The sequence below is a fragment of the Melozone crissalis genome, unplaced genomic scaffold (assembly GCF_028551555.1).
Source record: "Melozone crissalis strain CALT ecotype California unplaced genomic scaffold, PUWL_Pcris_2 ptg000063l_1, whole genome shotgun sequence".
NCBI classification, from domain to species: domain Eukaryota; kingdom Metazoa; phylum Chordata; class Aves; order Passeriformes; family Passerellidae; genus Melozone; species Melozone crissalis.
In genome coordinates, this window is record NW_026535841.1 from 4,903,708 (window position 1) to 4,930,733 (window position 27,026).

A 27,026-nucleotide genomic window follows, 5' to 3' on the forward strand; every position below is an offset into this window, starting at 1 on the left:
CCCTTTCTCCCACTGCTCCTTCCCACGATACTGCAGGGGCTCTCACCTGTGTCCACGCCAGTGGATGGGGACCCTTTGCACTGCCCTCACTGGGAGGCCCCTCCATGCCCCTAGGCCTGGGGACGGTGGGAGGGAGGGCAGAGTCCTGACACAGACTTAGTGGCCAGCACTGACTCCTCTTTCTGCAGCAAGGACTTGCCTCTGGATCCTGGTGCACACACTGGGGTGTGCATCTGCACAAGCCCTTCTCCCCCAGCCCGGTCACCACCTCTCACAGGGACATCCAGGCTCCACATCATTTCAACGTGCATATTTATCACCTTCCCCCCACAAGACATATATTTGAATTTACTCTTGGTAAACATAACCACAGGAGATGCAAATAAGTGTTGGGGAAGCATAAATAACTCCACACAGATAGACACACACTGAGACAGCAAACACAGACACGGTTCACCAAGGGAAACCAAGAAGTGCAGAGCACGCCCTGAGGCTGCCACCAGTCCCAATGGCTTTGCTCTCATCCACCAAGCCAAGAGGATTTCTCCTGCTTTTGCTTTGCAGCAGCTGGTGGGAGAATAAAGCTGGGGAGGAGGAGTCTAAAGTTGCAAATATCCCATGAAAGCATCATGGCAAGTCCTGGCTCTGCAGTTTCCTGCAATCTTCTTCAAGGAATGGTTCCAGTTGTAGGAAGTTGCAAGTCTTTCACAGTGTGAAAGGGTGGAGGGGCATGGGGACCACCATGAGGGAGGAGCAGCAGGTCATCTTGCAATGTCCTAATTGCAGCCAGCCGATAAACCTTCACGTAGGAACATCGGGGCTAGATGCTCCAGCCAGGTCCTCTTCTGCCCTCTCTAAGGTGCTGATTCTTCTGTAGCTGAGATGATCTTCAACGGGACATCATGCGAACAAACTCTGCAACCAACAACACAAGAGAGCCCTGAGCCAGAAGGCATCCATGGTGCCCAGCCCAGCTCTCATTCACTGGAGACAGCAGCCAGGGTGAGACTGGGAGTCCCCAGGCTGCCAGCAAAGCCTGTGCATTTTGAGACTGGCCCTGAGAGCTCACATAACGTGGGCTTTAATCCTTGCATTGGATATGGTGATAAGATCCTTCCAGCAGGTCAGTTCATTGCCTTGGACTCCTTCCCAGCCACCTACCGTCTTGTTTGCACAAGCAACTCTTTGTGCAACACTACAGCCAGCATTGCCTCCCTTCTCTGTAACTTCAGGGAACCTTGATTTACAGTTTTGGGAACACGGTATGATTTCTTAGTAAGCTTGCCACTTCACAGAGATACCAATGTGGGAGAGCAGGAGAGTTGTGCCAGTATCTATACTGGCATTCTTGCAGAGAAAAGTTTACTTTAAGGGACTTCTTGTTTTTAAAGATACATGTTAACTGTAAGGATGCCCTGGATCTATTTCTTGACTACCCTGCAGTTTGTGAAGTCAATTGCAGTTGTTCAAGTTGAGTGTAAATGCCATCAAATATAAATGTGTTTTCATTCTGCGCTTGAATTGCTGAGGAACTAATGACTCTGCAAAGAGCAGGGCAGTGGAAATTACCCCCTTGACTTCTCCTTTTCCATTGACAGAGGTGTCCTTTGACAACTAAAGTGGTAACTCATAGAGAAATTGATACTGGGATAGCATTTCATGTATTTTAGCTGTCTAACATAATTTAGCTGTGGGAAACAAGGAGAGCTTCTGTCATGTAATCAGCCAGTGCATTAGAACAACTGCAGCTACCAGATACTTTCCAGGAAGATACTGGTGGTATTCTAATATTTTGAAAGCCCTCAGAGGCTCCAGTAATCCTGAGGACTGAGATGCCTTGTCATGTAGGAGACCCAGGAATACACTGAGCCAAAAAAATTATGTCAATTTTACTTTAATTTCATAGTTCAAGTACTTCACCCTTACTGCAAAGGGACATCTGGATTTCTACCAGGGAAAAAAGCAGCTTGCCACACTCTCACCCCCTTCCAGCTCTTATATCTTCTTAGCTGCCTGATATCAACTGCTTCCTTGCCAGAAACCCTGGGCTCTATTAATATTTCTCCTGCCACAGCTAATGGCTAGGATAGTAGCCTAACCACTCTTATTTTTCAAAGTCCTTCTGGCATGAAAAGTGTGAGAAGAAATTAATTATCTCTAGGATTTAACATGACACCTAGGGATCAGATATCTGCAGTATAAGTGAGCACAGCTGGCATATGACCATATTCTGGCATAAAGGCACAGAAACAATTCTCTATAAAGGCATATAACAAAGGTGAGCCAGAGGAAGTGGAAGGTGCAATGCATTCCCCAAAGCAATTCAGCCACCCCACAGCTCTTGCAATAGATTTAAAGAAAGGAAAATGCCCCATAAAACAATGGCAGGCACAGCATGTGTGCACCAGGATCTGTTTCTGTATGACAAGTTCTATCTCTTACCATGCTAGAATTATGGAGACTCAATGAAAACTGAGATGCAGCAAGAAATGATACACAAATGAACAATTAATCTGACTGAAAAAATGAAGGTTTTTTCTCCATACTTCAGAACCATGGGCCCTGAGCATGCAAGTCTTCCACTTCAGCTTCTGACCTGAGACTCTGACTCACTCCAGGGGAGATGGACAGTGAGCACTGATCCCTTCTCACCTTCAAAATCCACACGCCCATCTCCGTTCAGATCCACGTCCCGGATGATCTCCTCAATGTCCCGGTGACCCACCTGCTGCCCTAGGAGTTTCTTCATGGCTTCTCGCAGCTCACTGGTGCTGATCTCCCCATCTCCATTGGTGTCAAACTGCAAGTACATGAAAAATACCAGCAGGGGAAATACAGTTAAGGGAAACAGATCTTGCTGTGGATTGATTTTTGTACTGTCTTGCTCCTAAACGCTCTGTATTTTCTCCATTCCTTCCATGTCCCTCCTTTTCCTCCTTTGAGTGTCTTTTGGATCCAGTCTGTCTTTTCTCCTCAGAAAACCCTTGCAAATGCTCTGTCTGCACCAGCTTTTCTTTTCCTTGCCTCAAGAGTTCCCTTATCTTAGCAATGTTCTCTGCTCTTCCTTTATTCCATGCCTGACTGGGCTCTTTCTAGATCTTCCACTGTGCTGCTCTCTCCTCCTCCTCTTCTCTTCTCCAGTGATTCTTCTCTCTATCCTGTCTTGTGTTGCTCACCTCTCTGGGGGCACGCGGAAGGGATCACTCACCTCTCTGAAGGCATCACGGAGTTCTTTTACACCAATCATATCTGCAGTCTCTGCTAGAAGTTTTGGTCCCATCAGCTCAACAAAATCTTCAAAATCCACATGGCCGCCCACTTGGGACAAGATGAAAGATTGTGTGTAAGAACTCCAGAAGTTAGCCAAGACCAGCACTCACTTTGCATTTCTGTGTGTGCCACAGAGCACTTGGCCCTCCAGGAAGCAAAGCACAGAAAGAGTGGGACAGTGGAAGGAAAAGGAGAGGAAGTTTTACCCTGTGTTTTCTGGATTATGGGCTGGGTAGAATGAGCCCAAATTATTTCATCCTAGGCTGTCATGGACTGTCACACCCTTATTGCATCACACAATACGTATCAGAGGCTTGATCGTTCTAGTGCTTACAGCAACTCTGCTGTGCCTGTGCCAAAGGGCACAGCAAGGGCACAGCACGATGTTTCTGCAGAGCCTGGGCACTGCCCTGCAGCACTGGTGCAGTCCTGCTCCATTACAGCAGCTAATGTATGCCCAACTGTTTATTCATTGTATTAGTTCTTTTACTTGTTAGTGTCCTGAGAGCTGTCAGCAACACTCTCAAATTCCCAAGCACTTGTGTGCCAGGGTTATCAGCTGTTTTTGTGTGTGACTGGTTGCACATGTCACAGCTGTTCTCCTTCTCTAGACCAAGTAATTTGTCCTTTTAAGATAATCCTGTGTCAGAAATAACATGCACTAAATATGCCTCTCCCCACCTGGCTGAGGGTGATACCCTGCACTGCCACAGATGAGAGCTGACAAAAACGATGGTGAAAGACAAGGGTCACAAACACAGTTACAGTGAATCAGATGCATTTGTCACATCTTTCCATGACTGCAGCAGATGCTCCCATCTGACGCTGCCAGCACAGCTCGCTCAAGCCCATCCCCAGGCACACAGCAGATACACAGAAAACCACCACAGACCAACAGCCCATCCATCACCCATATAAACAAAGCATCCCCATCTTCCCAGGCTTGCTCTTCAGTCTGACAACAGCTTCTGTGTGACAACACACAGAACCTGTGCACCAGTGCCTGACTGCACACATTAAGGGCAGTTTTATACCTGACAACATAAGCATGAAGGACAACCCTTCTACCCACTGTTCCCATATATAGTACAGTCCACACAGTCCCTTTGATAAGCAAAAACAAAGGCATTGACTTCTAGGGACCACAAACAAACAGGAGAAATGAAAAGAAGTGAAAATCAAAACCAAAGGAGAGAGGGGAAAAATCCAATGGGAAAGAGGTAGCCAGAGACCAAGAGAGCCTGAGGCAATGATGCAGGGCACAGCAGCAACAGGCAGGTACAGCTGGGTGTGCATTACTCACAGTTCATGTTGATCTGCTGGGATAGCTCTATTAGCTCCATCTCAGTGGGCATGTAGCCCATGGTCCGCATGCAGTTCCCCAGGTCCCTGCAGTTAATAAACCCATCCTTGTCTTTATCAAACTCCTTAAAGGCTTCTCTTAATTCTGTGGGAAAGGAAGAACAATATTGTCAGTGACAGCTTGAAATATCTTTTCCAAGAAAACTCCCCAGAATAAACAGCACTTTATGAAGGCAGACTCTCTAAGATACTCAGTATTTTCCCACCAGATCTCCCTACATGAGGCAATGACTGGAGCAAAGTTAAGCTCTTCTGTCAGCAGTGCTGCTGGCTCATTCCTGGCAGGAAAACTTGTTCGAACTACAAGTGTCACAAACACTTCATTGCTAAACTGTGCTCCCTAAAGAAATTGCAACTGGTAAGTTTTTCCAACTTTTACCTCTGCTCTCTATTATATACCCCTCACTGTACAGATTAGCAGGTAAGACAGCTCCCTTGGAGCCATATTATAGTATCCTGCTCCACAACACTTTCTGTGGGAGCTGGAGGGACAGCAGTTCCCTAACAGCCAATATCCCATTACTTACTTATCCTCTCACCCTGAAGAATATGGAATGGATGCAAATTCCTTCACAGTCAGAACTCTTTCAGTTTTATACATTATTTCTTTTACTGGGATTATTTCAGTAATCATCTCTCTTGATTTGCCCCAAATAATTTTACCCATGGGGGCCACCATGAAAGGGCCAGCCAACACATTTTCACTGGGCAGAGAGAAAGAGGACAAAGAAGGAACAACAAATTTTACCTTCAATTTCTTCTGGACGCAGTTCTCTATCCTGCAAAAAGAGGACATATTATGTTAAAGACATTTGCTGGCCACAAAATAGTTTCAAAATAGCACTTATTGGTACAAAGGGTTCTGGAACAAGCCAGAAAGTGAGAGAAGAAACAAGAAGGTGATGACATGTTTAATACCATCTACCTAGGAAGGCTTCCCAGCTTTCCTTCCCAAAGAGAGGGGTGTTAACCTGCACACAATTCTCTGCAAGCCCTCTCCATCTCATCTGGTGGACAGGGGGGTGACAGGTGGTCCCTGAACAGAATAGACCCGGACCAACACAGCAAGATTTGTGGCCTCCCCACTGATGGTATTATTGGCAGCTTCACGAAGCTGCTTCATCATTCCCCAGCACCAAGTTCTGGAGCAGAGACTGTCCCTGTAGCAGTTATGATCTCCTCTGGAGCTCTGATTGTATTTCTACTGCCATTCCCGCTGACAAACACAGATCAAAGCAGCTGGAAGCAGTCCTTGTAACCAGCAGGTCTAGACTATCATCTGCTCAGATCACTGCTTGATCTCTGTCCTTCTGGCAGGACAGCAACAGCCATGAGGTCTCTCACAGTCAATGTCTCAGTGACATCTCCTACAATCTGTCCCCACAAAAAGGTAGCAACTTCCCCCTTCCCCCCAACCTCAACTCCATATACAAGCATTTTAAAACCAGTCATGAAGGCAGACATACAACATATACATCATCAAGGTCATCCACAAATGAAACAGGACAAGGATTCACCATGTTCAGGAAACACTGCAACTTCAAACATCCAATTTGAATTTCTTGGAAGAAGGGGGAGGATATAAGAGTATAGGAAAGCTCCAACACTGCACCAGGAAGAAGAGATGAGCATGGAAATGCACTGCTTTCTGGTTTAAATGCCCTTTCTAATTCCTCTCATGGCTCCCAGGCAAATCCAAATCATCTGAGAATTTGGAAACACAGAAACGCGATCTCTTTTGTCGTCTCACTCTCGGCCTTCCCCCTCAACTGTGGGGAGTTTCTCCTTGCCTTCCAGGTGTCCTCCAGCCTCACCACATGTGCCTGGAGATGGTGCCTTTGATCAGTTTGAGAAGGATGATCCTTTGCTATTTAACCACAGGCTCCTCTGGAAACTCTAATGGCAGCTGCTCGGAGTGCATAGCAAACTAGGACACACACTGGTTTACGTCTGTGCAGAAGTGGGCTGTGCCAGAGAAATGACCAGCTTGCCACTCATAACCTTCCCAGAGGCATCTCTGTGGTGGATGGAACTGTCAGAGCGTGCTGGCTCTGCTGTTTCATCCTTCAGAGACCTGGTATTTTCAAACATGTCATCCCATTTGTTCTGCTTTCATCAATACCAAGTAATAAAGCAATTCAATCTCCTCAGACCGGATGCAGAAGGCATAATTGCCCTCCTGCCTTAGATAAAATAACTGAAGAAAACCACCCACAATCAGTTCCAGCACCTTGTGCACTTTATTCCATGGAGTGCAAACACTGATCCCTGGAGATAGAGGCTGGGTGCACAGCAGGTGCAGGTGCAGGTGCAGGGCAGTGAGTGCCAGCACTGCAGTGCAAAGGGTGCCATGACTCACCCATGGTGGCTGCTGCCTTGTGACAGTGGCCAGGGTAGGACCCAGGCCCTCCTCCAGCACAGTCCTCACAAAGCCATCCTCCTCCTCCTCCTCCTCCTCCCTCACTGAAGACCACATTGTAACCGACATCAGTGACACCTGTCAGAAGTGGGGGCTTCTGCACTGGCTCTAATTTTGCACACCAAAGAATTTGCATTTGCCAGATACTGCAAATGCGGAAGGAGGGGAGGGTTTATGTCCCTCCAAAAATCTGACTCAAGTGATAACTAACATCAGGAAGAGGTTTTCTGTTTTAAATTTGAAAGATCCCCTAAAATGATTAAGGAGTAAAATTGCTTGGGATAAAATGGGCTGAACCACTCTGAAGCTTTCAGAGAACATATGGGAAGAGGAATAAAACTATTCCAAGAGTTAAGATCCCAGATATGAGCAGAGGTGACCCCCAGAGAGTCCATTATACTTAATGGTCTTACCCTCATTTATTTCTGTTCTATGCACAAGAAATCCTGTTGGCCTAGAGAGTCAGTAAAAGTAAAGCTGTGAATTAGATGCACTTATTCTACATGAGGGTACTTAGAGACATCACTAATCCTATTTTGGAGACCTCTCAGGGTACAGTGAGCTTCCATGGCCTAAGCAGGATGGACACTTGTCCAGCTGTCCACTAGGGAGCTGGACCTATCTCCTGTGACAGGTGGCTCTGTGCAGGTCAGCAAGTGGACCTGTGCAAGAGTGTGTTTCATGTTCTAGTGACCTGGCACAGGGACTGTGTGATCACTTAGTGCCTGAAGGTTAGGAAGAACAAAAGCCTTTTGATCAATAATGACACATAATTACTCTTTTTTGAGTTGTTGGTTGAAGCAGAGGTTTCAGAAATAAAGAAATACATGTCTCCTACAGCTGTAGATGACCATTTCAACACACAAGTAAAGCAGAGGTTTCTTACAGAGGCAATAAACCTCTAGTTCTGACATAATTGGGATAAGCTTTGTTTCACCACAAGAACATGGAAGGCACTGGGTGAATATCTGACAATTCACATATTCACTAGTACATATCCATAAAAAGTGTGTTAATCATATTAAATTTTATTTGTCTTTAAATTCATGTTATTGTGGAAATAGAATGTTTGGGGGCAAAAATATGTTTTAATTCTTGTAAAGACAGTATTGGGGTGCATACATACAAGCACACATGTTTATTGTTTGTATATAAATGCATACATTGGATGCATATGAGCACCTAGTTACAATAGGTGTGACTGAATGAATAGGGGTGGTTTTGCTATTTCTCTCTCTCTATGTGGGAGGGTAATAACATTTGGTAGCCTGGCACTATTTGCAAATATAAGGGAAGCCTGATGTTCCTCAGTTTAACTGGCTGGGATTGCTGCAGTGTCAGGCTGGGTATGCCAGTGCACAAGAGATTGTGTCTGGGTATCTGTGAGGAGGCAGCTGTCTGCTTATATCTGCTGGTGCTAGTGTGCTCACTGTGAACTGATAGGAACAGTATCAAATATGGACAGCTTGTTCCCAATACAGATGCCCTGATTTGCATTTAACTGGCTATTTAGGCTTTAAATGCTAATCTGAGCCTGGGAATGAGAGATGTGTGTTTTGCCGGAGTAACAGCTTTGATCACTGGACTTTTCCCGAGTCCATATGATTATATGCAAGTCCTGAAGTCCTAAAACCTTTTCATGAACTCATATGATTATGGCTACTCGAGTATAGACTTGGATCTATTTTCCACAGCTTCAAGTTTAGAATCCTCCTTTCTTGGTGTTTAAGCACAAGGATATCTGCACATCCTTCGGGTTAGACATTAGCCTGTGACTGTATCTGCACTTGGAGCTGGAGCCGGGATGCTCGAGATCCAGGGCTGGGAGTTACAGAGCTGCACGCAGACGGAGCACGGGGGCGGCTCCGCATCCCCGACTCGCGTCCACGTGGCTTTGTGCGTGTCTCGCCCCGCTGGGTGTAACTTACGTACAGGCTGCCTGTTTTCTGCGAAGCCCTTCCTCAGGAAGATGCATGCTGGCCCCAGCAGGTTGTGCATGACGGCGCAGTTCTGGGCCAGCACCATGAGCGGACCCTGGTACTCGCCAGCCGACGACCCCTCTTCGCTCGTCTGGACAGCTTTATAGCTCGTCTTCTCGTCATGGCGGATCTTCCCAGCCAACCAGCAGCAAGCAAACAACACAACAGAGGATGTTACCTCCCCATCTCGTTCCTCTGAAGTTTTACTGAACCGCCTCGCAGAGATATAATTGCTACATTTCTTTCATCTGGTGCGCACTGCGTCCCCCCCACCGGCCTATTTGGATTTGTACAGAAGCAGTAAGTCCAGGAGTTCGCTTTCAAAAGCTGAAAGAACAACCAACCACGAGAATTTCTCTTTGAAATGACATCAAACTCTCAGCGCTGCTCACATCTACCCAGACACAGCCCAAAGTGCCACGCTCCCACAGTCAGCCCCAGAGCTAACACTGCCTTGAATGAGCTGAAAGGACAAGCACAGCCCAACTTAACAGTACGTGTGCCAAACCGTGCCCGGGCATCCCCAGGAGAGCCGGCAGAGCTGCACAAAGCCACTGCTCGGGCTCACACAGCATCACACGCTTTATCACGTTTTCAGAAGACCATTTACAGCATCAGGTGGCCCTGCCAACTGCAGGCTCACGCTGCCGTGTGCAGCTACTAATTAGTTACATCCTCAGGGTTTGAGGCACTTACTGCCTTGGCCTCTTTTAATCACTGACAGTCCCAAAGTGGAGATCAGACACGGGCACAACGTTTTTGAGTGTTTGCATTTGCACATTTTCTAAGTGCACACGTCCTGCTAAGCTAAGGCTCCAGAACAGAATCCAGCACTGGATTTTATAAGGAGGCGCTGCTTTCCTTTTATAGAAATGCATTTCCCTGGCTCTGCAAAAAACCTCTTATCCTGATATTCCCATGCAGCTATAAAAAGCCAACACAACCCACAGGACCCTTGGTTTTACAGAATAAACATTAATCATACATTAGATTCCTCTTCAGAAATGATTCTACTTTTACAGCCAGCGTTCCCAGGGGTGATCAGAGAAGCTCTGTCACTTGTCATTGTCTCTATTAACCCTTTCCTGAAAGCCTGAGGTAAATTTTCAGGCTAAAAGACCAGACACAAACTCCCCCCATTCACACTTGTCTGAGACTATTGTATCTACTTGCTGTGTCTGTCATGTGCTATTACATTGCATGCATGGTTTGTAATTTGCCTTTTTGTACACAGTCTTACACCAATCTGTTCATGTATAATGTCATGTGAATATCAAGCATCAAAACAAAAATAACTCAAAAAGCAAGCCAGGGAGAAAGAAAATGATGAAGCAGAAAAGCATTTTCATTGCAGCCGTGGCTGAGAAAGGAATTGGTCTCTGATTAATTCTGACACATAGGACACTTGTCCTTAGAAAACTGAAAGATGAGCATCCATCCACAAATGGCATATTACTAGCTCAGCTAAATGTCAAGATATCTGTGTTGAGCTACACAGCTTTGTGACATCAGTGCAATGTATTTTCAAAATTATTAGCTTTATTTCCTGGCACGTTTTTCAGTTTAATATACCAAATAATATGAATCACTTAAATGCCCCACATAGGTGTTTAATTCCAGTGAAGCCACATGAAGGATGCAAAGCCCCACAGCCCCAAATGTTTGTTTGCTGACATTTCCAGTCAATAGTTTATTACCAAGCTATACAGCAGTACCTCATAATAGTCATCCCATTATTTTTCTGTCTCAACAGAGGTAGCCAGTTTGACAAAACAGTTGCCAAAAGCCACTGAGGACTGTGACCAGACAAACTGCTGCAGTGCCAGAATACCAAGGTGAACAGCTCAGCAAGGCTCCCTGCCCTGCACTGTCACTGCAGGCAGGATTTATGGCATTGTGTTCTCTCTGCCAGCAGTCTCACAGGTTCTCCTGCAAATATCCACTCAAGTTCCCTTCACCATGCTCCTTCTACATCGCAGCAGAGAGGGCAAGTGAGCTGTGATATTGGTATGGGGCAAAGAAACATCAGCCACCCATTACAGGGGAACAGCAGTGTTCATGACAAAGAAAATGCAAGAATAGGACTGGGGAGATCAGGCTTTCCCAGTCCCTTCTTAGCAAAGGGCCACAAACCTTCCTGGCCAAGTCCAGCCCTTGGCTGTGTCAGACCAGCAGATTATGGAGTGGAAAGAGACCTGGTTGACCTAGAGATGGCCAAAGTGGTGGAGAGTTGTGGTAAAGTGAGGGACCTGGATGCCAAGGCTTTTAATTTCTGCACAGCAGAAGCACAGCAGGATTCACTTCATTTCCAGTCTGAGTGTCAGAGGGACTTTGCAGAACAGCAAGCCAAGAGAGGCCTCAATCCCAACTGCAGCATCTCTTGGAGGGAAAAGCAGCCAGGATGGCTTCCACAATCACTTGGGGGGACAAATGACAACAAGAAACTGAAGCTTCCAACAACAGACAGGGAGTCACAGCCTGAACAAGCAAGGTACCCTGGTGTCATCCAGACCTAGACCAAGCCAGCTGGTGCCTAGGAGTGAATCCCAAATTTTGGGTTGAAATAATGTATTCAAGAGTTCAGACTGTCACCCAAAAGCAGCTTCCACACGTGTTGTCTGCAGTCCCTCCTCTTTAACACTTCAGCAAAATTAGTTTGCTCAAAGTAAAATCTGAGAAAAATGACTGGGATCATATAACAGCCAAGTGAAGTTGGGCAATGTTAAGACTGATCTGCAAAGTCTGCAGTATAATCACGTGTGTTGTGATGAAAAGAGTGGCAGAGTACCAGGACCTGTCGGGATGAGTGCCTGATTTCATAGCTCACTAGAGTGATGTCTGAGAAATTCTCTGATTCAGCTTTGCAACTTTTTCTCTTCAGTCCTGACATCCCAGGCCTTGTAACTAGGCACAAAGTGAGTTATTCAAAGCAGCTTTTAGGAATAAAAGCATAAATTACCTCAAAGACTGACAACACAATTTACAAGTTCTTGAATCTATTTCGATTCAAGCAGCCTGGCTACCTGTCAGACTTTAATTGCAATCGCCTTGTACAGCTGCAGCCAACTCCTTTTATTCCAAGTTGAAGGCAACCTACAAGCAACCAAGCTGGTTTTTCATATGTGCAACATTTGGGTGAACCTCAGCTACTTCTACGTCTCCCTGCAGGTCACCCTGACCTAGGACTGGTCTCAGCACTGCATAACTGCTGGGTGATGAATTCCCTCATCAAGTATCCCAGCTCCCCCACAGCAGCACTGTGCCATTACTGCCTTTGTTTACAGCAGCCAAGATAACAAGCAAATTGTGTTTCTATACAGAAGAGGCCAAAATGCAGCCAAAAGAAACTCTACAATGGAGGTCCTCTCTCTCCCAGACAGCTCCCTTGCAGAGAAGCTTTCCCAGGTGCCAAGGTCTCCTGGATAAAGCATCTTGATGGCAGTGGCATTTCACTGTCATCAAGGTCTCCACAGAGGCAGCATCTCATTGCAATTCTCTGGATCATCAGCATAACTTTATCATTTATGGAGAATGAACTGCATAGCTTTTGCTGAGCTATTAGATTTGCAGCAATGCCAAGTGAGTACTGTGTGGCTGACAGGTACACAGTGCTGTAAGGTCTTCCTCAGTCAAACAAGAAATGTTTCTGGGGCATGTTGTTCCCATTTCAACCCAGTCCATAACAGCAGAATTATTCCTGGATCTAGTTTGTCCCAGGACCACTGCAAAACTTCAGCCCCATAGACTGTGGGCTGAAGCCTAACAGACAAATGTGGCAGCTCACAAAGTCCAGCTGGGCCCAAGCATGTGGACACATGGGCCGTGCTGATGTGCAACATGATGCACAAACACACAGCCAGGGCCCAGTGCATCCACTCACAAACAGATGCATGGACAAGCAGAACAAAGAGAAAAACATGCTTCTGTACCCAAACACATACCAAAACTAATTGCTTCATGTGCAAGGATGGATAGACATAAAAACATGTGCATGTCTACACACAGACTTGTGTGAGGACATGCACCAGCAGGTGAGCACATACAGCACCATACAAGCAAGGGCATGTGTGTGATACACAGAAATGCTCCCCTTCTGCACTCACAGCAAACCTGCTCAGGCACCCAGGATGCCTGTTAGAGATGTGAAGAGCTAAGGACACACAGGTACCTCAGATGGGCCCATAGGTGTGCACACCCTTACACAGCAATGGCAACATGTACAGACAAGTGACCCTTCATGTATACATGCATGTATGTCCCTACACCCACAGCACACATGATTACTCAAGCAGGTAACTCTCAGCTGAAGCACAAGCACAAGCTCACTCCTGCCCTGACAGGAGTGTGCCAGCACACTGTGCACATCAACAAGCACATGCTTGCAGGTACCCAGAGGAGAGCTGTACATACACAGTGAGCAGGACATGAGCCTACACACACATTTATTTATACATATTATGGCTCTGACATCCTGGGCTCTACTGGCTGCAGTTGCATGAGCAGCTCTTACAGAAAAAGTCTGGCGAAGAAGCTGAACCCTTCATACTCATCTCTATGTTTCTCCCACCTCCCATTCTCATCTGCCCACAGTGTCACCCATCCCAAGAAGCAGGGCTGGATTGATTCAATTCAGGGAACATACCTTTTTAGAGAGGTTTCTCAGAGGAGACTTCACACAGTTGCCCATAATATGTTGAGGCTGCCTTTCCGGTGGACTTGGTTATAAAGGAACTGAAGCAATTGATCCCATTAAAGGTATTCCTTGGGAGCAAAGCAAGAAAGGCAGCACCAGGCAAATCCAAACAGCTACTGGCTGCTGGGGCTTTCCCTCTTCAGGGAGCTTTTTCTCTCTCTGCCTCTCTCTCTCCGTATTTTACTTTATGTTCACTTTCTTGAAGAGATGAAGCAGGAAGGAGAGGGAGGGGAGAGAAACAGACAGAAAGAGAGGGAGAGAGAGAGAGTGAGTGAGAAGGGGGGAGAGAGGGAGGCGGATGTATAATCTACATCAGATTAATGTTCAAATCCCTCCCACCCCCCTCAATCTGCAGGCAAGATTGTTTCACTCATAGGAGAGGGCTGTTTCAGGGAGAATTAAAACAGAGAGGCAATGCAAGAAGTGATTTCAGTGATGAGTTCTGTGAATCTAGCTAGTTTGGGTCCACACAGCCTCTGAACACTGCATCCCTACCCACCCCCCTTCTAACTCCTCCTGGCTTTTCAATCACCACAGCCCCAGGCTGGCCAGAAGGCAATCCACTTAGGGGCTTGGAGCAGACCACAGCTCCTTTCAGGGCAGAAATGGACCAATTTATCTGGGTGGGACCTGTTTCAGCTTATAAATACCAGCAGACATAGAAGTGTCTGATTTTTATTCTGTCACGGTGGAAGCAAGCCTGGAGACAGCAGTCCTGGGACCCTACAACACTCTCAGCCCCAGGACAGTAATATTTAACCACAAGGGAGAGATGTTGAGCCAGTCTTGCAGTAAAGTTTTTCCAGATTTCTGCAAGTAAAAATCAACTGGCAGTTTAACCTGTACAAATCTGCCAAAGATGGGGTCACACCCGAATCTTAAATCTAAACAGCCCCAGGTTAGATAATGTGAATCAAAGAATTTTGATGTCAGATCCATCCATTTCATTTGCAAGAGTCCAAGTCCTGAAATAAATAAGAGGCACCTGAACCTAGAGCTGGCTCTAAACTTTGGACTTTATGCCTGTAGTGTAGAATAATCTCTGAAAGAAAAGGGATGAGTCCCTAATATATTTTTTTCCTGATCTCAGGCTGAGCATAAGAACATTCAGTCTGAAAAGAGATTTAAATTGAATTAAAAAAACACATAATCACACTCAGGCAACAGTATCTGAGCAGGATAGTGGATGCACCTTTAGTTGTGAGGCACCACAGCTGCAGCTCCACAGTGATAAGAAGTAGGAAGAGCTAAGGACCAGGATGACACTTATCTTACACCCTGTTATGCAGCAGGCTGCTTGGACACTCTGGTGTTGAGCTGAAAGATTTCACATCTTTATTTGCAAGTGCAGTTCCAAACAAAAGCTTCTACAAAGACCAGCTCCATAGGCTGAGGATTTTTGTGAAGGAGCCAAGGACTCGCTCTCCTGGCAGCTCTAGGGCTGTAGGAAAAAGGATGAACTGTCAAGGTCAAAACAAAGCAAGGATTTCTCCTTCCACCCTGATGGTGCTGTGGCAAATTAAGTATGATTCTAAGGTGACTCAACAGTTGCTTTGGAGCTTAGAGGCTTCTTCCACCTAAGGAGATGAGTCTGGGAGTATGACAAAAGTCTGCAGCTTCTCCAGTTAGCCACAGATAGAAGTGCATGGCCATAGGGAATGGTGCTTCTTGCTCTTCCTTGTAATAACAGCTTCCCAAGACTGAAGGCAGTGGGACAGCCTCCTCTCAGATTCCCTGAATGCCTTCTTCATTAGATGATGTTGCAGGAGCTTCACAAAGGTCCACAGGCTCTCCAAAACAAAAAGCTGCAGCAGGACATGCTGGAAGACACTCCTTCTCTGCCCCTTGTACCCAGGGCAGACTGAGAGGGGGACAGAGGGGAAGACCTCCATAGCAGAGCCCACCCATGTTAGGGTGGAAAGCAAAACTCTTCCTGAGCTTGGCCTGTCTCCCTCATCAGGACATGCTGAGGAAAAATACAGTCACTCCTTGGGGGCTGTGCCAGCCCTGGGCCCTGCAGTGGGGTCTTTGCAGGAGGATGCTGAAACTCCCAGCTGCTCTCAGGCTTCCATCTTTGGCCCTATTTCTCTTTTCCCTCTTAAGGCAGCTAATGGGAGGCTGATCTACCCTCTGACAAAGTGCCAGTCATTAATAATGTCCTCTGTCAGCTGGAGCCATTCCCCAGGCTCCTTGTTTATTGACGAAGTGCTTGTCTCCCTTGAGCAGAAGCTGCCACACAGCGAGTGAGGCGCCTGGGCTCCTTCCTGAGACAAATGACTTCAATTCCAGAGCGGAGAGGAGAGAGAATTGCCTTTCTGCTGCTAATGAATCTCTCCCTGACAGGAAGCATGGAGGCCAGGAACACCCTGCAACTGAGAAGTGCCCATCTCCCACATTGTCCCAGGGAGAGGGAGGGAAGAAAGGGAGTCAGACATCTCCTGCCAGAAAAATCCATCACAGTTCCCAGACAATTGTGGGACAGCTTTGGAATACAGCTGTGGAGTGTGTCTTAGTGAGCTCTAAAAGCCTCTCAATGAGATGGTGACCCTCTAAATACTGCTTTGTACCAGATCATTCGGAGCCAGCCACTGTGTTTGCCTACTCTCCAGCTTTTCTTCCCTACAGTTACAGGCAGTTGTAGGAAACGTGCAGGGCAGAGTGAGAGGGCTGAGACTCCTGCCAGGCTTGGCAGGGAATTCTCAGTCCAGGAAGGGAAGAGGGGATGGGAGCCCATGTGCACCAGGTCTGCAGCACAGACACAATCCTTTGACTCTGTAAGAACTCCAGTGGAGCTCAAGAGGTCCAAGAGATGCAATCATGAGCAACTTTTTTATCTCCTTATTTACTCTGACTCTCTTAAGAGCCACTGGGCAGGACACCACAATCTGGCAGACAGCCCCTGCTGAGCTCTGAGGAGGAAAATCTCTCTGCAGTGGGATCTTGTTCCCATCACCACCACAGGTAGCTTAAAGATAGGCAAGGAAAGTGGAGTTGGCAGAAAGGTCATTAGAAGATTAGGTTAGAAGGAACATATTTTCTCCCTTCCTCCAACTGATGCTGCTGTAAGAGAACGGGATGCTGAGAATAAGTGTGTCAGAAACATTTCTGTGTAGGTGCTGATCTGTGGGTATGCCTATATCTGGGGTAGTCAGTGTGCATGTGGGAGGGCTGCACATGCATGTATACTGGTTTTCCCACACTGTTCTTTGTGGCAATCACACTGTTCTTTTAAGGTCTGTGTCTCTGTTGTAAACTTTCTAAAAATCTGTAAGAACTTCGTGAAATGCAAGTTCTTGCTGCTGTTCACGCATCCCTCCCTTTCTCCCCAGGTCCAAGGTGGAGAGCAGAGAGCTCAAGGGATGCAGCTTGGCACAGAGCAAGGTGTCAGCTCATGGGAGAGAAGCATTTGGCACACTGACTGACCTGAGCACATGGAAGGGAGAAGGCTGGCTGACTTGGCATTCAACAAGGAATGATTTAGGTGGTTTAATATGTCTGGATACTTTAAAAAGCAGCAGTGCTGTGCTTTGGGCTGGCACCTTTGGCAGAAATGCTCATTTCATAGGACAAGGTTGGAACTTCTCATAGCTAATCATTTGGCAGGTGCCAGAAGCTTTATCTAGTGGCAGCAAATATCCAACAGACACAACAGAAAAAACAAAATCAATCCAAAACATGTGACTGCTTATCAAACTGTAGCTTTGCTTGGCAAAAATTTTCAGTGGAAGTATGGATTTGTATGGGGACTGTTCAGATGCTAGGCCTGTTTCAGTGCACAGTCCTTCATGTGCTGGAACATTACATTATTGTTCTGAACACAACATAAATACTGCTACAGGGCAACGTCAGTAGGTAATGGGTATTGTATAGTAAAGCAGGGAAAACTCTTTCCCAGTATCTTTTCACTGAAGTCCATAGTTCTACCAAGAGCCCACTAAATGCTTTAAACATTTAGTATATTAAAATACATCCCCTTACTTTACTTATCCTAACAGGGCAGGAATTTTTGTTGTACTTTTTCCTACCCCAGAGTGGAAAGTGCCCACATGGATTAATAGTTTTCAAATCTGCTTCCAATGACCCTTTATCTGGTGGCTACAGATCTGTATTTTACAGGAAATGTATAGTTTGACAGAAACTGTCTTGTCTACTGAACGACCTCAGATGAGCCTAACCATTTGGAGTGGGCAACATCCTCCTGTAGCCAGTTCTGTCAAGGACCTCATTTTGAAGCTCCCAACCACTGGAACATGCACTGGCCCTTTCAACTTCTGTGACTGATTTATGTTTTTTCTTCTGCATCAGCTCCCAAGTGCTATTGCTGCACATTGAGTTGTGTCTTCTAACATCAAAGGAACCTTGGATGGTTCCATATGCCAGTCAGACAAGTACAGGTCCATCTCAAGGGGAGGCACAGGCAGGTACTGGTGGATGCAGTCCAGGTTCTCATCTAGGGAAAGAAATTCTGCAGAGAGTTTGGGAACTTTCTTTGCTGTCAGCTGTTCCAGGAGGAAAGTGTTGCTGACTCATGCTGTGCATAATATTCTCCTCCATCAGAGCAATTGGATCATAATCAATCACAAACAACAGAATGTTTATTAAAAAGACGGAGAATATTTTCTATTCCTCTCAAGGTAACAAAGCCTGGACTGCCTGTCAACTTCTGTTTGGAACAGCTCTGTCTGTAAATAGCTGGCTTCTTCTTGCATCAGATGAAAATAGTTGGGAACGTGCTTTCTCCTGACACCTTCCCTGCAGATCTGATCCAAGGATTTTGCATTAGCCCAACTTCCAAGTTCCTACGCAGGAGATGCGTTGGCCAGACCACAATGTACTGTGGATATTTGCTGATGATGATCCTAAAGATCATCAATGGGCTACAAAAAGACAAGTACAAACTTGACAGCTCAGAAGCTGCTGTGAGGATTTGTCATGTATATGGAGCACAGAGGTTGTTTAAAATAGACCTTATGTGGTTCCTTGTCTTTGCTCCAGAATATGGGAATTTTGTTGCACTCCATCCAACTGTGACTACTGCAGAAGCAGCTAATTCTGCCTGGCTCTCTCACCTCTTTGGAAACAAGAGGGACAGGGGGTCACTGTTTAGCTGGCACACTGAGGTGCTACTGAAAATGTGGCTGATCATCAGATGAGCAGAGGCCTGGAAACCAATATCAACCAAATAGTCCAAACCAACCCTGCAGCATTACATGAGATTTGCCAGCCTAAAACAAAGATCTGCCTCACTTCTAATTTGAGTAAGGATCTGACAGTACCTTTAAAAGGACCAAACTGTGTATCCCAGGTCTCTGACTACACCTCAACACAACTGGTCCCAAAGTATCTAAACAATTTGTGGTTTATTTCAGCAGAACATTGAGGTTGCTGCCGTTTTTCTACTTCCTGCCTTCAACTGTTGTGACATGATGCTTCCCAATGTTACACTATTGCCTGTTTCCTTCCAAATGCAGAGAATGTACTTTGCCTGAGTGGGATGAAACAATGCTGTGTATTCCTTCCAAAGATGGTTGCAAGATGCAAAATACTCCAGGGGAGGAATGGGTGGAAGAAATATTAGAATATTGCTAATGTCTTCATTCTTGGGTAGCACTGAGTTCATGGTCTTATGCTGGAGCAGAACGCTACTAAAAATCTAAATATGACCATAGCTAGGACAGTTCTTTATTTTTAAGTGGAGCATTTGACTGAAGGATTACTCAGGTTCATGGACACTGCTGCTGCTCTCTGAGGTCACAGGAATGTCAGAGGATTATTGAAACGGAGCCCAAAGTTAGCTAGACATCTTTTACTGAATGTACACCATATAGCTGCTTGTTATTGGAAATCAATACCACTCATGGATGCATCAGGGAAAAACAGTTACTGAAGCTGGAATGCTACAAAGAATCACAGCTAATTCAGCTGACAACCTGCAGCCCAGCCACTGCATCTAAAGCTAAACTTCCCTGACATTGTGTTGAAACCCAGGATTGCATGAAACAAAAATCAAGGTGGTAAAGCTTAACAAAATGGACAGTGGACTTATGTAAATGATGATTAATTTATTACTGAAAGCTTTTTTTTCTTCTCCAAAGATAAACTGAATCTAACCAGAAGGTTTGTGTATTTCAGTGCATTAGATCATGCTGCTGTATATTTCATGAACAGAATATTTAATGAATGTTCTTTTAGCTTGGTTTTATTTTGATGTCTTTCTATAGCCTTTTAAAACAGATTTGTTTAAAAAGTAAATCACTGACAAAGATTAATGTTTGCTGGCAGACCTACTGTAGACAGGAGGCTTATCCGTTGCCCCTTAGTGATTCTGTACGTCTGGCTCACATCCCTCAAGCTCTTTACAAGCAATAAATGTGATGAACTTTTCTCCAAGCTGAGCAAAGGGGGGACTGAGTGGATATGCTCAAGTGGAACAATGTTTCTCTGCGTCTGAGGTAATTACATATAAAAACATGAGACGTACCTTGGAAGGTGTGGCAGGTGTCAGCAGGCAGGTGAGCACACAAGCGCCAAGCGATGTTTTAAGCACAGGAATGCATAAGCGTGTACAGAGATGGTTGTGAAGCCACACAGAAGAGTTAGCAGAGGCTGCACGAGCAGGCTGTGTGTACATAGACAAGACATGTACATGAAGGCTTTTTATGTCAATCTACATGCATGGACATGGGCTGCGGCAACTCATGCAGGGATGGAAGCACGCAGGCTGTACGGGCCCCACGCAGGTATCCGGACCCCTGTGAACACGCAGCTGGGAGCGGCTCTCGCCAACTTCACGGCAACGGCGGGGCTGTCCCCGGCTCTGTCACACTCACCGGGCGGCCCAGGGACAGGGCATGCCCCGGGAGCCCAGAGCGCGGCGGGTCCGTGTCAAGGCGGCTCCGCCGGGCGGGGAAAGGCCCCGGGCCGAGGCGGCGGGGCCGCGCGGGGGCGCGCCGGGGCCGCCGCAGCCCCGCTGGAGCCCCGCTGGAGCCCCGCTGCGGAGCGGGTAGGGGACAGGCCCGCAGCACCGATCCCGGAGCCGCGGCGGGACGGGCAGCAGCAGAGGGAACACCGCTGTGTGTCCGCGGGAGTGTCCCCTTGCGGCTACGGGGACTCCCTTCCTTTCCGCCCGTGCCCTCAGGGACCCTTCTGGGCCGGTATAAACCTCCTGAGGTGCCATAACACACGGAGCAAAAGTCGGTGCAGGATACGGCATTTCTCCGGGTTCTTTCTGCTTCCTAATCTGCGCACCCACGCTCCATGCTCCACGCGAGCCAGGACCGTGCCACGGGACCAGCACCACTCCGGCAGTCAGTCATGCTAAGCCAGAAGTCTGTTCACCCCAAATTACTGTGCCGATTTAACAGAGTTAATGAGCAGTTTAGTTAGAGACTGTCTCAGTTTGTCACCAGCCCTGACATGCCACTGCTTCACCTGCCCTACAGATACAACACAGCACGTGAGCACCTGGAAACCCAGACCTTTCACCTTCACCTCGCCACCCCACAGCGTGACACATCAAAGTTTCCACTGCAGCCTCCCTCGCTAACACACAGGGCCAGCTGAAAACTTCCATTACTGAGCCAGGAGCCACTCTACCCTGGCAGGACTAGCCAGGGCTTCCTACTTCTCCACGGATGGATCTCCAAGAATGGTCCTGATGCAGTGACTGCTCTTGGGCAAAACACCTGTTAGAATCAGGTGAAGCCAAAGACATTGGAGGGAACAAAGTTGTCTGGCAGATGAGAAGACCAGAAAGGCTGGACAAGGCACCTTTTCCCTACACGCTCTCGGCTGATCAGAGGAGAATGTTCTTGACATGATTTCCACACATGCTTTCCACATTTTCTGTCCCAAAATGGGGCCACTTCTGTCATCCCAGTTTGCTGTAAGGTCCATTAAAACCTGTTAAGAACTTAAGCTCAAGAATAAAGGGAGACGGAGCAGGAAAATAAAAGGAAAATTTCACAGGAAATGCAGAAAGATTCCTTCCCTATTTTAATGGTAATGTGGACACTGACATTAAAGCAGGAATAGGAGATGGTGCAGGAGAGACTTTAAACTCCCAGTACAAATAGAAATACAAAAGCCCCTTTGGCCACAGTGCTAACAGCAGAACCCTGTAAATATTTCATGATTCTCTACGGCAGTTGTTTGACCCCTTTGATCCCCATGCTACCAGAGGCAATTGACAGAAAACTGTTGGGGAATCACTTCACTGAAAAATTTAACAGTCAGGTAGGGTGTGAAAGCTAAACGGCTCTGAAAACGTTCAGGTGTCACATGGCAGGATCGCTTACAAATTAATATTGCATAGCAAATGCCTGGAAAAAGCTGTTCTTAAAGATACCAGCTAGGCCAGCGCTGAGGCACAGGAGGAATGGAGGGTTGAGAACCGATGGCTGTCTGTGCCGCAGTCCCTGCACAGAGCCGTGTGAGCCAGGTGCCAGGCAGCTGCTGCACCGTGGGCACTGCAGCCACATCACCCTGGCACTGCTGCACCGTGGGCACTGCAGCCACATCCCCGTGGCACTGCTGCACCGTGGGCACTGCAGCCACATCACCCTGGCACTGCTGCACCGTGGGCACTGCAGCCACATCACCGCTGCCCCAGGAATGCCACAAAACTTGCACTGCGGTCCTGCTGCCACCGCACTGCTGTCCCGGTCTCTGTGCTGCTGTTGCTGCTGTTGTCACATTGATAAACTGTGTCTTGCTGCCAGGCCTGCCAGCTCCCTGCCATCCCAGCTGCTGAGGGGTCAGCACTCCTCTTCTGTTGCTGAACTGTGATCTGTAGCCACACTAGAGACACTACAGGACTCTCTGCTCTGCAGGGGTAATAAGCATGCTCCCTTATGTTTCACAACACACTTTTGCCACTTGGCCACTCCAACACTATCCTATCAGGCCAAAATCACATGGAACATCTTCCTCACACTCCCTTTTCTTGCCATTTTCCCACTTTGCTGCATTACCATACACACATTCCTTGCCAGCTACACCCGTGAATCACAGCACTGCTCTTGCACTGCACCGAGCCTCTGCCACTGCAGGGCCACTTCAAAACACTGCTGTCCCACTGTCCCGCATAAAACCAGCCCATACTCACACTGCACTGTCACCAGGTAAGTCTGTGGCATTGTCCTCTTGCTAACTCAGCTGTGCTTCCAAAACTGTGGCATGGTGGTAATACTTCACTTGCTGCCTTCTGCTACAGCGGGATGGTGCTGTCAGATCAGCGCAGCCCTTTGCAAATATCACACCAGAAGTGATCACTGCTGCACAGAATGGCTCTTGTCTGCAATATTGTATTACTACATCAGTAGACTGCTAAACTCTTCTGTCAGGCTACAACACTCCACAATTATCACACCCGTGCACTGCCAAACTCCTACCACACGGCACCAGTATCACATCTCTGCTGTGCCCCAGGATTGCGTTACCACACCACTGCATTGTCAGCGCAGCTCTCCAGACGCTCGGAGCTGCACGCGCTGCATCCCAGCCCAGCAGAAAGTCCACAGCAGAGTGCTCCTCTGCAACTGCTGCACTGAGCTGGTGTGCAAACATGTCATTAGGCTAAGATGACATCCTGGCTTATACTTAATGCATCATTACACTACCCTACTTTTGTTAATTCATGTACCGCTCAATTACAAAATGGTAAAATATCCTAAAAGAGTATTACTGCTTAATGGTATTAGAACATCACTGCACCAATATAGCATAAGCCTAATTAATAAAATATCACTGCATCCTGTATCCTGGCAGTATCTTAGCATTCTCCTGGAGTACACACCCACAGTGCACTATATTGCTGTGCTGGTTATATAAACACGGCGCTTCTTCCTTCACTCTGTCTTTTTTTCTGCACAGCTACAAATCTGTCTCCCTCAGACACAACCCTCTAGTCCTGAACTGCTCCTTTTTGCTGTTACTGCAATAATGACATTCTCCATGGAGTCAGCCCTGCAATCTTTGCAGTGTATCTGACTGTGCCACTGTAGTGTCTGCATCTGCGACCACATCACTGCACCACCATGGCACAGGGTGATGATGTTCCACATCTGTAGAGCTGGATCAAGATAAACTGGTGCTGCTGGACCACAGTGCTCTGCTGCTGTGATATGCATCACTGTGCTCCTCTCCTATGTACTGCAAAATTACTGTTCTAACTGTTTCACACTGGGCTGTGTGGGCTAGAAAGAAGTTTTCATATTAAACGAATTATCTGCTGAGCTGTTGCTGTCTTGTAATCACAATGTGGAGCAGACTGGTGTTACAGCATCTGCAGCCTCAGACTGCAACCCTGGACGTGTCTGCACCTATGACCCTGCCACACGTGTAAGTCCTTGCCTGTTTCAAAACTTCACACACCTTTTTACACAATGCTGGGCATTTATTTCTTCATTCACAGAAACAAAATTTGTATCATTTTGTGCCATGACAGAATTTCCATACACCTTACACCTGGGTCTTTATTCATCCCAGGATTTTGATATCACTACCAAAAAAAAAAAAAAAAAAAAGTTTCACAAATTTCATGTAACCAGCTCAGCTCTTTGTGTATCCTAAATTATAAAAAATTATAGCTCCTCATCCTGCCCCTGTACAGGGGGATCTACTACAGCCCAGTCCTAAAAGTCAGTCCTAAAATCTCCAGTAAATTTTCATTCTGTCACAGTTCCTTCTAAGAAAGCATGTGAGAGAGGAATACAGAGAGAAAATGCAATAAATAACACTACACTCCAAAAGAGAGATGCTGGTGTGTGCGTGTAAGCACTGGTGCAATGTACTCAGTGAAAAAGTGAAAATTAGAATTGTATCTCTCTCATTTCAGTAAAGGGCATTGTTGAACACCACAGGTAAATTTTGCTACATTTACAGCTTTCAGAACTGTCTTTTGACACTGGAATGTGAGCAGCAGAGCAGGTAAAATAAAGGTGCTGTTCATGTAAGGACTGAGCTCAAAATCAGAGGGGTTTCCATAGTGGGAGACCTGACATGAATTTGTTTGTATTTCTGATGCTTTAGGGACATACAGCTCCATAGACTTAAAATCTTTTCTTGGATACATCTTCACTTCACTCAGAACTACGGCACAAATCAGAGCCAAGACCACACATTTCAAAGCCTGGTGCTGGAACATGGCTTTTTGTAACCTGGTTGAGCTTCAATCTGCTGACCAGGCTCGTCCTTACTGTCACAACAAAATTTTAATCTAGACTTCGGATGCACCATTGGCACAGGGAGGGTAACACTTGTTTTAAGTTAAACACAACTGTAACATTCCTAAACAGCAGACTGTCAGTGAGGATGGAAAAGTGTTGTGCTTCGGAGGGAACAGCTGTGCTTTGATTTTTATCTGGAGAAGTCAAGATGAACAGAAGTAGACAACACTCTTGTATTAAACATAGGGGTGTATCACCTCCTTCCGTCCAATGACAAAATTTTTGCAAATTCTCTCCACAATCTCAGTCTGAATGGGCTCCCTGCAAAGCCTCCCAAACACGCATTAAAAAAAAGGGAAGAAAAAAAAAAATAAGAGAAAGACAGGAAAGAAAGAAAAGACTCAACGATAACAAACTCCAGAAATCATAACTCTGGATCAATTGATCATTTCCAGGGCTGGATGGAACTTAGCCATCCAGGCTACTGGCTTATACCTATAATTGTGCTTCTGGAAGATTGCAGTTACATTAATCTTCCCAGAGATTACATTTTCCAGTAACATCCCTAGATGTCTCTAAAAGAAAATTTCAAGCTAGTCTCCCTCTGCATTTTCATTTTTAGAGGGTAACCGTGTTGGGTAATTTCACTACCAAAAGCAGCTAAAAGCGACAGCTTTGTACCAAAAGAGCTTGCAAACACCAAAAGCATCTGTTCCATTCTAACACAGTGACTGGGAAGGCTTCGGAATTGGGTCAGGATTTTTTTTTTGTCGTCCTCCCCACTACCTTCCCCTGACAGCTTCTGCCATCAGAAATGATTCATATGCTGATTGTACAGAAATGTACCATAAGGAGATGTAAACAAATACAGCAAAGCAAGGCGGGGAGCCAGAGAGATGGAATCTAATAAGTAAATAGCTTTTAAAAATCCGCTTCTCTGACTCTCACCCTCAGCAGGCAGAGCCACAACTTCCCCCGGTGACAGGGAAAGCACCGGCACTACCCCCGTCAGCACCGCCGAGAGCGCCCTCCGCAGCGCCCGGCGGGGCCGGGGGTTCTGACCCGCGCCCCGTCCCCGGCGCGGAGCCCTCCTGGGGCCGACCCCGCAGCGCCCCCGGCCGTGCCGCAGCGCCGGGAGAAGTTGGGCAGGGGCGCCCAGGAAGCAGTGCATTTACAGCTGGGGCTGTGCCCGGGGCCGCGGGGACTCCGGAGCGAGGAGCCCGAGGTCCGGGAGCCGCAGGAGGAGGGGGCGCGGAGGGAAAGCGGGTGGGAAGAGAGGGAGGGGTGGGTGGCGAGGGGCGCTTTGCCCCTTACCTGGCCAAAGACCGAGCTGAGCATGGGGTGCAGCTGCTGGATGAGGGGATCCGCTTCCACTGACCGATCGCTGCCGCTGGACTTGGTGGAGCACTTGCTGCTGGATTTGGACAGAGGTGAAGCGCCTTCCGAGAGCTTCAGGGACTCTCTGCTGGACCTCTGCCTGTGACTGAAGAAAAAGTCCTCCTCTGCCTCCTCCCCATCCCTGTCTGAGAGCTGATGCTGGTCCTGGGGGTGACCGTGGCTGGCGTGCGGCGGGAGGTGGTGATGCTGCCTGGATGTCCGCACCGGTTCCTTGCCGCTGCCTCTCCTTGGACCTCCTTCCGCCGGCTCAGGCTGACTCTCCCCCCGTCCATGTGACAGCTTCCCCGCGCCCCTCGCTCCGTCCTCCCGGGCGCCTGGGTGGCAGAGCGGCCTGCGGGCACTGGGCTCCCCGGGGAGCTGCTCCTGGCTCGGCTCCCTCCCCATCTGCTCGCCTTGTCCTTTGCCGTCCCGGACGCGGCTGCCGCGGGGCTGGGGTTGGCCGCCCGCCGCCCGCCGGCTCCCCGCCGCCTTCAGCAGCGAAGTGCGGGACTCGCTCTTCGCCATGGAGGAGCCGCTCATCGCGGGGCCGCTAGAGCCGCATCCCCGGCCGGGCGGAGCGCTGCCGCTGCGGGCAGGGCTGCGGCGCGCCGCTCACGGCATGTCCTGCGGAGACCCGCTTAAATCCCGCACCGCGGCCCATGTGACAGCGCAGACAAAGGCCGCGGCAGGGGCGCTCCGGCGGGGGCTGGCGGGCACCGTCTCCCCCTCCGGGGCTCTGCCCCCCCACCCTCCGCGCC

At 47.6% G+C, this 27,026-nt stretch overlaps 1 protein-coding gene across 3 annotated transcripts; it reads right to left on the bottom strand.

Moving 5' to 3' along the window:
• Window positions 1-295: 295 nt before the first annotated feature.
• CABP1 (calcium binding protein 1) lies at window positions 296-27,026 on the bottom strand. 3 transcript variants are annotated; one of them, XM_054288655.1, is made up of 8 exons: window positions 26,206-26,282; window positions 13,673-13,921; window positions 8,984-9,160; window positions 5,381-5,411; window positions 4,574-4,717; window positions 3,209-3,318; window positions 2,653-2,800; window positions 296-915 (listed from the first exon to the last, which is right to left on the bottom strand). In XM_054288655.1, the coding sequence occupies exons 2-8, from the start codon at window positions 13,715-13,717 to the stop codon at window positions 890-892; spliced, it is 681 nt and encodes a 226-aa protein (XP_054144630.1). In that variant the 5' UTR covers window positions 13,718-13,921; window positions 26,206-26,282; the 3' UTR covers window positions 296-889. The 3 variants fall into 3 exon arrangements, with proteins under 3 accessions (XP_054144630.1, XP_054144628.1, XP_054144629.1); XM_054288653.1 differs by lacking the exon at window positions 13,673-13,921 and having other exon boundaries at window positions 26,206-27,018; XM_054288654.1 differs by lacking the exons at window positions 8,984-9,160; window positions 13,673-13,921 and having other exon boundaries at window positions 26,206-27,026.